The 12,905-nt window shown below is 39.7% G+C and overlaps 1 protein-coding gene across 1 annotated transcript; it reads left to right on the top strand.

Annotated features, from left to right (window-relative positions):
- Positions 1-2,656: 2,656 nt before the first annotated feature.
- On the top strand, positions 2,657-12,905 carry LOC138588809 (monocarboxylate transporter 12-B-like). The gene is made up of 10 exons (XM_069659060.1): positions 2,657-2,790; positions 4,180-4,283; positions 4,635-4,778; positions 4,978-5,073; positions 5,255-5,411; positions 6,341-6,871; positions 6,944-7,203; positions 7,314-7,481; positions 9,526-9,649; positions 12,788-12,905. Exons 1-10 carry the CDS (start codon positions 2,657-2,659, stop codon positions 12,903-12,905), a joined length of 1,836 nt encoding a protein of 611 aa, XP_069515161.1.

Genomic DNA, 12,905 nt, shown 5'->3' with positions numbered 1-12,905 from the left:
TGTGTGATGTGTGTTCTGGATGTTTTTCATTTGTATAGTTTAAAAACTGGATGACATTAAGAAAGTGAGCAAGACACACCTACCAGTGGAAAGTGGTAGAAAAAAAAGACTAAAATAGAAGAAGTAATTATAGTTGTTTCACACAAAAGGCAGCAAAGGTTATCTGAGAAGTAGAAAAAATAATTGAATAAAATATTCCATAAAGGCATTAGCCATTCAGCTAGCTACCTAGCTGCTGCTAGCTTTCAAACACTGACATCCAAGTTTCATTATTAGCTTGAAATATTGTCAGCATTTGAACTACTGTAAACTATAGGCTTTATCTTGCTGGTGTAGTTTTATGTTAGCATCAGCTAGGTGGCTAGCTTTTATTGGCATCAACTAGGCAGCTAACTTTACATTAACCTCTACTCAGCTAGCTGAAACAAATTAATTAATTAATGAGTAATGAGTTTTAATTTACGAATTTACTTTACATGCTAGAAAGTAAAGGGGTAACGAAATGTAATTTTGTATTTTAGCAATTGAGGGGAGGTTTAATCAAAGTTGTTTTTGTTTTTTTACACAATATTTGAATTAAAATCAAATTATCTTTGTATTTTTTCTACTCATTGGATTAGCTTTTACTGCCATTTTGGGAACTCATAGAATATTATACAGCAAAAGTCAACACATCCTACACTAACACGTGAGAGCATGTAGGACTTTTATTGGAGATGAATATTTTATCTTTACCACCAGATATAAAACAACTCTAACTTCAGGCACTATTGCACCAGATTCGTGTATCCAACAGTATTATATAATGTAGCAATTAAAAAAGTAAAGTAAGGGAACAAAGAGACACACATGGCCTCTTTGTGGGAGTATTTAGGGACTTTCGCACCTCCTCCCTCTCCTCGCTTCCTCTTATCTTCAGTTCGCGACTCAGATGAGATGCAGATCACTGCAGGGTGGTGACTGCAGGGCGGAGGCAGGAAAAGTCTCCTCGGTTTTCGTCCAGTCTCCTGGCTGTTTGAGCTGCTGCCGGACAGGGAAGCGATGATACAGAGGAGCAGAGACCGACTAAAAGCTAAAGTAAGTCAACACACAATTTACTTTTTACGTGTTTTACATCTCGTGTGACTTGCTCTGTCCTTTTCTCTCCAGTGTTGGTTTATGTCTCTCCACTCAGCCTCCATCTCTTTATCTGTTTTTCTGGTTACAAACTTCCCTGATGTCGTTAATTGTTGAATGCAAAAAAATCTCATTAAAAAAAAAGGTCTAAATACATTAAGAAAAGGATGCCATTCTTTGTAGGTATTTGAGTTTTGAGAAAAATTGACATTTACCTACCAATTTTATAGATTCAAATAAATGTAATGTGTTAATTTTTCTGGCCACTTTTTGAGAAAAAATGTACTTTATCGTTCCTTTTTCTGAATTAGTGCAAAGTATTTAATTTATTCTTGCTGCTTGAACTGAGTTTATTGCTTGTATTGAACAGCTAGCTAGTTTAGCTTGTTTAAACAAGGCTGTTTTATGGCTTAGTGCCAGTTTACTTTGCAGCAGGATCAACATTCCCACAGGCATGCTGTCAGTCAACAAAAACACACGTGCAAACTTTACAACTATAGTAAGACACATGACAAAGTAAAAGAAGTTTGAGAGTAATTTATACAGCACAGCTATGTCAGTGTTTCCTTTATTGTTTTATCTTCTTAGTATCTGAGGTGTCTGCCCCTCCTATCCTTCTTATCAACACACTCAACACAGTATCCAGTTTGTTCGTCCAGACTCCTAGAGCCTGATTGGTTATCTTTAAGGGTTTCAATCAGACCAAGTGGCTAAGATGCAAAGCAGCACAGCAGGTGCTGAAGGCTGGTTCTTTTCAAATGGAAACTCATATGTTTACACGCCCATTGCTGCCGGTTTGCGCCCGCAGGCCTTTGAGACACATTCAAGGGATGAACTGAGAGTGTGGATCTTTGCCTCCAGGTGTGATAATCAAATGCAAACAAGCAGGATCTAACGTTAGCATTTCAACCACTGAAAAACACACTGATCAACAACTAGATCCAGAGAATTTTCTCCTGAACCTGCTACTTTGACTTCTGATAATTTGTTCTACATTAATACAGTTGAGCTGAGTGTGTTTTTAAGCAAAACTATTTTTTAAATGCTGTTTTATTCGCAAATAACACACTTCAAATACAGTTTCATTGCTCCTGCTGGCTCTTTTACTTTGTTTCAAATGATAAGAAGTTGTAAATGTGGCTGAGAGTGTGTAATTAAGTGTGAGTAACATGTCCATCCTATTTATACTTCAACATGTATTTATTCTAGTTTGAAAATAGTGGCATTGCCATCTTGTGCACACATTTATATTAAATGCAAATAATTATGCCGGGAAAAAAATGTAACCATTATCCATGACAGTTTTTTTAAGTCTTGCAGATTCCTGTTTCAGCAGTAGCTAAGCTCTTAGCTTCTTTTGTTAAAGTTTTACAGGGAAAAAGAATCCACTTCTATATCTGGACTGATCTATTTTAATTTAATGTGTGTTTGTGTTTGTTTCTCACAGAACAAGTCCAGCCAATGAAAAAAGGAGAACACTGAGGCGTGAAGTTGGTGACCTCCAGAGACTGATGTCAATCTGCCTTGTTCTGTCGGAGTGATGGCAGTCAGCAAGGAGAAGCTGGAGGGAGGCAGAATGGTGTCAGAGGTGACAACCCCACCAGAGGGAGGCTGGGGTTGGATGATCGTCGCTGGATGTTTTCTTGCCTCCATCTGCATCCGTGCAGTGACCAGGTGACTGTATATGTGTGTTTGAGAGTGTGTGTGTGTAATTGATTATTTATCCTGCTATTTATCATTAGCCGCACAAGACAATGATGCAGCCGTATGTTATCAGTCTGGAGGTTTTTTGATTTCCTTCCAGAGGAACATTTGGACTCTTACCAAATGTAACAAAGTATAAAAGACATTGAACGCATTGGAACAACATTAGACAGTGGGATTGACTGTAGTTGAAATAAAAACAATATATAAAATATATGAAATTGGGGTTATAAACCTTTTTGTTTCAAGACAGTAGTGATGCATGTTTTTGTGCACCACAGGGTTCTTCTGTTCCGGCCACCGAGTGTGATTTTCCCTGTGAGCGCAGGCTTTATATCTCCTCTTGCAGCCTTGTGTGGCATGCAGACTTCATGTTCTTAGCTTTGGTCTTATTAAAGCCTATGTTATTACTTGGCATGACTCCATTTCTTAACGCACATTGTTTAAGCCACTGAACTGATTCAGCAGCTTTTTTCTTCTTTCCATAAAGATCAAATCCTGCAGAGATTTTTCCACCAACTTAATGCACTTTGCGCACAATTGTAAGCTGTACTTTACATTTTAATTCTGTCATTGCCAATTAAATTGTTTTACAAAATGCACATAAAAAGAAACAAGACAGAGATTACATTGAGGTCTATCATTATAAAGGTGTGTATTAAATATGGGGTTTGAGAATTGTGGGAAATGATTCATGATTTTGTCCCTTCACTTATCTCAATTTTAACAGACGTCTGTTCTGCTCTGTTTGGATGCCATGACACCTGGGATTAACCTCTGGTTACATAATAGACAGTAAAAGTCATAAAATACAGGTCAGGGAGTTCAGAGCTCTCTGATTGGTGGATATGAATGACAGCCATAAAAGTTTTTAACTCTGTCATGATGATGCGCCCTATGTGCAGGCTGTATGATCCAAATCACCTGGGAGTGAAAAATCTTTTATTTATTGCCAGCCTTAAAATAAGATACACGGTCACTCTGATCTGCAGATACAAAGCCAAGATAAACAAGCTGGCTCTTTATCTTAACCCAATCTTACATGTTGGCTTTTATCCTTCGTGCCCTTTAAATTGCTTTGAATGTAATCAAATATTTTCTAAAGTTGTTTGAGGTGCTCGTATTGAAGCTTCCTCTGATCGTTCCGAATCAACTGGGAAATTAATCCTGAGTGTCAGGCGGAAGTTTGGAAGCTCCTTCATAGGAAACATACGGCTTTTATGATAAGATTGTAGGTATAACTTTTGTGCTGCAACAGCGAGCCAAAAAGAAAAGTTAAATCAATATGTATCAATACTATTTTGTTATCTGTTATATAAAATCGCACTAAATCCAGCCTCCCTGTGTCCCTGAATCCAGATGTGTCTCCATGTTCTTCGTGGAGTTCCAGCTTCACTTTGAGAAAGATTATTCCACCACCGCCTGGATCCACAGTCTGGTCGACTCCACCACCATGCTCTGTGGTAAGAACGTCTGTACCTTTATATGCAGGCAGATCAATGTACCAGATTTAACAAAATAAAATGTGCTTGAACTACAAATTGTTATCTGATGGACAAGATTCAAGATTGTATAAATAAGATAGTGATGATAGTAAATGTTATTTCACAAGGTCCAGGGTACAGAGACCGAACAATTGTTGACAAATCATGACAATGTAAAGTTTATGGCTACTTGAAAATTTTAATGAAATAATAATCTGTTGAAAAAAGGTTTTATTCCCCACTTACTTACATAACAGCTGTGGTTGAATATCTGACAGTTCATCCATTATTCAGTGCATTAAAAGTAATACACGCGAACTGTGTTTCTAGCTCCTCTGGGCAGTTTTCTCGGGAACCGTCTCTCCTGCAGAGCTACAGTAATGCTGGGAGGTCTGCTGTCTTCTGCTGGACTCGTCCTCAGCTCCTTCGCCTCCTGTCTGGAGCATCTGTACATCTCCCTGGGCGTCCTCACAGGTACAACACCACCTCACCTCCCCTCCCATTATAGCTTTAGTTAACATAACATTTAACTTCGAATGCAAGATTCCTAAGCAAAATACAACACAAGGATTGAGGACAGATAAAGATCAGATTTTATTCAATGTAATTTGTGTATAGCTTAGTGTATCAGGGTGTCATCTAAACTCAAAACCCTTTCATTAATCTTCTACAGGTCTTGGCTTTGCTCTCAGCTACACACCAGCCATAGCGATGGTTGGGAGGTACTTCAGTGAGAGGAAAGCTCTGGCCTATGGAATCGCTCTGTCTGGTAGTGACACCTTTACCTACCTGTTTCTTTGTTTCCTCTTCATTCATACCTTACTTTCCCATCTCCCATCTCACCTATCGTCTTTTACTCCAGTCTGTTTTGAGTTTCCTCTACCTGTGCTTCTCCTTTACTCTCCTTGCTTCATTCCACCCCATCAAATCCAGTTTCACCTCATCTATAGGTAATGGCATCGGGACCTTCGTCCTGGCTCCTGCAGTCCAGCTGCTTATAGAGTATTACTCCTGGCGAGGAGCTCTGCTGGTGCTGGGAGGATTCGTTTCCAACCTGTGTGTCTGCGGTGCTCTGATGAGGCCGCTGATACCAAGAGGAGGTAAAAGGTAAGTCCTCAGTTGTTTTCATAATCAATTAGTTCAGCAGTTCTGTTTTTGACTAATTGATTAAGAGTGATTACATTATCTGTAGAGATACTTTTTTTGTTGATCAGGATATATATATCATATCATATATCATTTGTTCTGTCCATTCAAAAACACAAAAGAAAAAAGGACAAATTGCTGTTTTGCATCGAGCCACTTCTTCCTGAAGTCTGTCACCCAGCAACCAGTGCAGACTCTAGGAAGTCATTAGGGACTTTAAGTAGCGACGGCCGAAGGGACGGCTACAACATTCGAAAAAAATAAAGTTCCACGTTCCACTGTTGTTGTAGCCCAGCTGTCTACTACGGGAGAAAGACTGGTTTGCCGTAGTCAGTACAACATCATAGTGTAAGCAGTAATTATATGTTCTTTATCGTATTTGACACTGTCCTTTCGTTTATATTCTAATCTACCTTTAGTTGTTGCATGCCTGCTAATTTGACTGTTTGTTTGTTATACACGTCATCCGTTGCTAGATCAAATCGTTGCTTAGTGCTTAGATTTCTCTCACTATGGCAAACAGTTGGAATGTTTCACGGGCGCTGTAGCCGTCCCTCAGCCGTCACTGCTTAAAGTCCCTAATAGCTCAAGAAAAAGTGTCATAACTACCTGTAAAACCACAGCTATTGTTGTTAGATAATGAGCTGAACAAAGATGACTTATTTCTAAACACTGGACAGAGCAGGGCAAACTGTTCCCCTCTGCTTCCAGCCTGTATGCTAAGCTAAGCTAATTGTAAGCTAGCTGCGTAGTTAATGCAGACAGGAGAGTGGTATTAATCTTCTCATGTAAGTTGCCAGAATCTGAATAAACAAAATAAAATGTACCTGATTAAATTTCTTGATCTATTTAACTGTAGTGTCTTCTGTTCTGTACTTTTCCATCCAAAGGAAATGTGAAAAAAATCTGTCAAACCTGGAGAAAGACTGCAAAACAGCAGTGCTGGAATCCAAAGACGCTGAACAAAAGATATTGCTAGGAGGGGTCAAACTCTCAGCAAACGGTAGCACAATTCAGGACCTGAAATTGTTGGAAAGCGTGAACTTGAAGAGTAAAGCAGCTGATGCAAAAGCTACGGAAGATTCAGGACTCACAGAAGCTAATCGGACAGATCCCAATGTGTTGGATGACACCGTTAGCCCTTCCACAGACGCTTTAGTGAAAACAAAGACTTCATCCAGTAGTCGCTTCTTCTGCCTCAAGTCCATGGAGGAGCTGGGATTTCTCCTCTTACCCGACTTCCTGTTTCTGTCTGTGTCCCTCCTGTTTCTGGCGTACGGCTGCAGCGCTCCGGTGGTTTACCTGGTTCCCTATGCCCTCAGTGTTGGGGTGGGGTACCAGAAGGCTGCCTTCCTCATGTCCATATTTGGAGTCTGTGGCATTGTGGGTAACATCACATTTGGGTGGATCATGGACAGGAAGTAAGTAGCTGCCTGAAGTTTATGTGAATATTTCATCAAAGCCCAAATACTGATAGATTTCCTTCTCTCCAGGTATCTGAAGAGGTATCGCATGCTGACCTACATGGTGGCGATTGGCATGGAGGGTCTCTGCTGTATGTGCCTCCCCCTCCTGAACTCCTTCTCCCTCCTGGTCATGTTCTCAGTTCTCTATGGGTACTTTGATGGGGCTTATGTAGCTCTCATCCCAGTGGTGACCTCTGATGTCGTAGGCGCCAACTACTTGACCTGCGCTCTGGGTGTGGTCTACTTCCTGCATGCTGCCCCCTATCTGGTCAGCCCACCAATAGGAGGTAAGTGTTCCTAAATGTATAATGTGGTTGTGTGGAATTATTTTTTCCTCTTAAGGACTGTATTGTTTTATTTAAGGTATATCTCATCTTTCCTATGTCTCTGTGTCCAGGTTGGTTTGTAGACAAGACCGGAAACTACGCAGCCACCTTCATCATCAGCGGGGCGTCCTTCATGTGTAGCTCTTTGGTATTAGCAGCGGCCATGTTGGTCAAACACTGCCAGCGGAGCAGGTCTAGCTCAGCTTCACAATTAAGTCCCAATAACTCGCTCACTTCAGGTCAACGGGACATCATATGACAAAACAATGGTTCTCCACCTGCTGTGTGCACCGCACCACTGCTGGTTGTGGATTTACAAAGAATGTAGGAAAGATGCTAATGTCATATGCCTCATGCGCCACTGTGTTTTGGACATAAGATCCTGAGCCTTGACAAGGGCAGTTCCCAGAAGAACCGATCAGGACCGATGTCTTAACGTCTCAGCTTTGAGACACACAGATTATGTAATTATAATGTAATTTTTTATGTTAGAATTTGTTTTTTAATGTGGATAATTGTTGTACAAAACCTAAGGGCTTTCTTACTTTATGAAAAACAAAATTTGCAAGCTGTTAACCATTACCATTCCAGTATTTTTGAGATGTTAAATCTGTTTACACAGATTAATTATAGATAATAAAGTAATGCAATATAATTTATAGTTTTTTGCAAATATTTTCTTTTAAACCTGGACCTCTTCTCTGACATTTCCATCTTGCCAAATAATTACGTTTATCGCTTCACGTAAGGCTAGTACAAAATATCTTACATCTTGATATAGTAATGCAATTACATACAGAATAAAACTTTAAAACATGAAGGAAACATCTAGTGAATACCATGTGCTGATATCAGAGAACTATGTTACAATATTTTCTTTTCAGTATTATGAATGATTTCTGCAATATCCAAACTCACTGACCCTTACCGTACATAGAGATGCATTGCTCTGCCATACATTTCCAGACTTCCTGTACTTGGTGGGGAATAAATGGGGATTTTTCTTTTTAATTCAAACAAAAAAAAACTGTATGGAACCCCTGCTTAACTTGTAAGAAGACCTTATGGATCCGAATATTGTTGGTAAAAAAAAAACTGGCGCTAGTATCTTATACCAAGTTGAAAATATTTCTCAAGGAAATGAAAATCTATGATGGCTTGAGAACATTTTGTATAAATAAAAAAATATATATTAATGCAATCATTCTGCTGTGTCAAAAGCTTGTGATTGGACTTATGATTTTTACTTGTGATTAGTCTTCTATTATAAAGTCAGTGACTTTGTTCAAAGTAGCCTAAACTATTTATTTTTCATTTTATTCTGAAGTACAACAGTGGATAGCCTTTGAGCCAATCACAACGCTTTCTCGGATGATGTCACAGGAAATGTGAGACGTGGCCGTTGAAAGCCGGCTAGCGGTGGTCTGTACATTTACATTTAAACGTTTTCTTTCGCCCCGGGCCAATAGTTTGTCAACCCAGTCAGACGGTGGACACTTGTAAGATTTCAAAGTTGTCGCCTGCTGCTTGAAAACAGGTAAACAAAAGTAACGTTTTGACTCGCACTATGCTAACTACCAAACTTTGTGCGGAAGAGGTAAATGGGGACAGTCCTACCCAGGTTGTACCTCTATTAGCATATATTAGGCTCACACAGGTAACCATCGGTCTCTGTTACAGATAATAAACCAAAGTGATGAAAAACCTCAGAGATACGATAAAAAATACGTGCCATTGATTATCAAAAGACATAGTGTCACCAGTTTTATTCAATGTGTGCCAGTTTCAGATTTCTAAAACAAAGATGGCGGGAGGATGTATTGTATTTTCATGGATCGGGAAAATGAGAAAAAACAACGGCGTTTTAGTTGTATAGTTACCTGCCGATCACACAATGTTTATTTAGTTTATTAAACAGCATTGGAAAGCTAGATGCTAGTGGCTATAAGCAAATGCTTGAGCATGGAGGTCACGTCAGCCTAAGCTCAAACCCCATTGGCTCACAGAATTAGGTGCATGAGGAGAGAGAGGTCTGCATTTGGACCCTTCTCTGGACAAGGCTCCCTGAAATAGAATCAGTAGGCCTACCTCTGTGACATGAATGTATGGTTACTTATACATGAGAGTTACAAGCTGCAGCTTATGTTAGCCCTACCATAACTTTAACCATAACTTATTCCATTATCCGCCCTCAAAAACTGAGACCCACGTGTCATTTGAGGTAAATGATGTAAAGTTGATTAAACTCTACAACTGCTTGTTTTGACAACAATCTCCAAACAGCCTTCTCTGTGTGGCAGGTTTTTGTCATCAACACCCCTTCTATTGCAGTCCTGGAGATGTACAATAGCATGAAGGACTATCACATCAGCGTCTTCATTCAGAATATCATGCGGAGAGTTGCAAGGTTGGCAGATAAATTGGCTAAGTTAATTTAAAATGCTTAATCACTTTGGTCCAGACACTGACTGTAAAAAGTGAACTTCCCTCTCACTCACTGCTACAGGAACAACCACAAACCCACCCCTGTTTTTTTATGTAGAAGTGAATGTATCTATATACCACGTGTGCAGCGTTTGTCATGCATGTACGAAGGTCTGTCAGCTGTGTGTGTTGTACTGTCTGTTCATGACTCTGTTCTATGCATCTTTGGGCTAGCGTGTGTATGTGCATTTTTGTTTTGTTTGTGTACTTGTTTTGTGTGTGTTTTCAGATAAGAACATCCCGTTCTGACTGCATCTGCCCACACACAGGGAGCCCTGCATTGTATCCGCTGCTGCAAACACTGTTGCATGTTTTTTGTGCATCCTCAAATGTGACACGTGTCTGTAGCCATCACACTGTACATGCCTGGCTTGATATGGATTTATGTTGTACCTATAGTGTCCAATATTGTGCATTTGTTTCTTTCTAATTGTGTATTCCAGCAGCACTGTGACATTAGGTTTTTCAGGTCCTTAATGTATTTATATTTTTATTCATAAAGGGCTCGAAGAGCAAAAATGCAGCCACATCAGCGGCTCCCTCATAAACAGCCACTGGGTGATAAGCTGTAAGTGTAGAACAATTTTGGTGAATGGATGTTGAGATCAGCTTCAGTCACCATTTCCTCCAAAAACATGACTTTCAATGTGGCTTTTAGAAGGTGCATTGTTGCATCACCTGAAAGCCTCTATTGGGAGCCTCAGTGATCAAACAATGTTTTTTTGTGTGTGTGTGTGTGTTTGTTTTTCAGACAGAAGTTTCCACTGTGTAGGTGGTTGCGTGGGAGGCAGGCGGAGGAGGGGTTTCCTCTGAGGTTGGCATCCCCGAACGCAGAAAAAAACAGAGAAGAGAAAAGGACTTTCCCCTGCTTCTGTAATGACACAAACAATGAAACAAACGTACAAACAAACGCATATGCACACAAAACCTCTGTTACTTCGTGTGCCTGATGCTCAGCTTTGAATTTATTTGATTGATGTGGAACACTCAAGCAGACAAAACACATTGTAGAACAGCGTTTAATGGAAACACAATTTATTCTTCATTATTTTCTTCAAAGAATCAAGGTCAGCTATTTATCATTTTACAACAGTGGTTTGCACAGTGGCATATACATTGTAGTCCCTTCATGCTACACTCAGAACCCATTTACAATATTTATAGAATAAAATAGTAATAGTTCTTTAGCGCATTTTAAGAGAAACTGAAGTACCTTAATGTAAACAAAACAAATTTTTACCTAAATAGACACTGAGGTGCGAATTGTGGAATACGTTTCAGACGCGTGCTCTAGCCGAAGGAACAAGTCCAATGTCCATATGCGTCTTTCCATTCCGGATGCCACATCCATTTATTGAACATGTTTTGCCATATAAAAATCACGATGTCCATTAATCCGTCCATAATATTTAAACAAACGCTTAAGCACCTCGACACTCCGGCACGGTCAAAAACTGTTTGCCTCATCGCGCTGAAGCCTCGGCTTTATGCATTTAAACCAAGGCTCCACCCAGTGTTCAGTTCTAATCTAATACAAAAAAATCTCAGGATAACAGGATAGTACTAAAACTATCATGTTATTATACCTTTTTTTCTTATCCTTCTCTTTCTTATAGTCCTTAGTTTAACATGAGTTCCATTACCATACAGCCTCTGTCTGAATGCATACACCAGCATCTTTGCTTCCCTGCGAGCATGTAGACTGCTAATCCACATGGGGGTGACAAAGCCAAGCTGATGCTGGTGTACAGTATTTAGACATGGCCACCATGTGCTTATAAATTCCTTCAACCGTGCTGAAACCACCCTAATTATTTCTGCAAGATTGTTCTTTAAACCTTCTTGTAGTTTAATGTTTTACACAGAGAAAGGAAAAGTTATGACTGCACATGTTCATATGGCAGATTAGTATCATTTTGCCGTTACATCATCCTCACATGTGATACACGTGTAGATACAATGCCCCATTTAATGTTTGCTGTTTCCAGCCTTGCATTATATAGGCTATCTCTGAGAGAAGCACGACTAGAATTTCTAACCAATATATATGCCTGTAATTGAGTTCAATATTAACATGCTTACTTTCAGAAATGAATGTCAGCTCTTCACACACTTTATAGGATGTTAGAACATGCTGATTGGCTTTTAATGACAGCATAACCTTTAGCAACATGTAAGTGAACTTATATGTATCCCTATTATTCAGTAAGTTTTAATTCTGATTTGAATCAAATATTTTTTGCTACTAAAAACTTGGACAGTGAACAACAGAAAAGCACTGCTGATGTCAGCCAGGAAACGGAATTACACACACACATCCACATACACACAAGACACCTGCGTTGTTGGTTTACACTAGATTCAATTGCTGATAAACTTTTGTCATGTTACAGCCAGGTGCATAATGCCAGTGTGTGAGTTTGTGTCACCACATCACTCGTACGCACTTCAATGTGGGAAGGCAAGACACTCTTCGAAACTCAAGATACTCATGAGGAAGCCGAGATGAAAAGGACACATGCAGACACTTCCACACACAGATACTGTATGTTCCCTCATGTAGTCTTTATCTTGCTTTTCTTAAACACTTTTATCTGTCTTCATTTCAGCTGTCATATTTACTCAACTGCTGCGACAGTCAGAACATGTTTGTTTTTACTTTGTGTGTGTAAAAACAGTTTCCTGTATAAGGTCTTATTTAAACATGCTTGAAGTCTTCCCTCGTGGGTTTGATCTGACAAGTACAAACAGCCCCACAGCAACTGGATAACTGAAATCTGGACAGTTTCTCGAAAAGCAGTCATGTGGAAACATGGTGATACTTCCTTGCTTGGTTTCAGCCAAGTTGTCAGTCATATAAAGTCTTTACTTGCAACAGTAGGTGGTGCTTGCATATGTGTCGTTTAATAAACAGATTCCAGCTAACTTTAAGCTCATAGTTGCTTTTACAGTCTGCTGAACACATGGTCAGGAGTGTGCTTACTGAAAAAGAAGTGATCTGCCAAAAGATTTAGGCCCGCACTTCTCACTAATTTCTGTTTTGTTTTTCTTTTTACTGCAGTGCACTGTTGACCCAAGAGGGGTGCAGCCACGTCTTCTCACCTGCCAGGGAGGAACTTCAGCAAGAGGACACAATGTGCGGCCGGTTCACACTGAAACGCTTCCTCAACAGGCAATGA

Source organism: Semicossyphus pulcher, unplaced genomic scaffold, assembly GCF_022749685.1.
Source record: "Semicossyphus pulcher isolate SPU_LCO1_2020_fin unplaced genomic scaffold, fSemPul1.0.p SCAF_12, whole genome shotgun sequence".
In the NCBI taxonomy this organism is placed as follows: Eukaryota; Metazoa; Chordata; class Actinopteri; order Labriformes; family Labridae; genus Semicossyphus; species Semicossyphus pulcher.
Note: the sequence above shows the minus strand (reverse complement) of the source record. Positions and strands in the feature narration are given on the sequence as shown.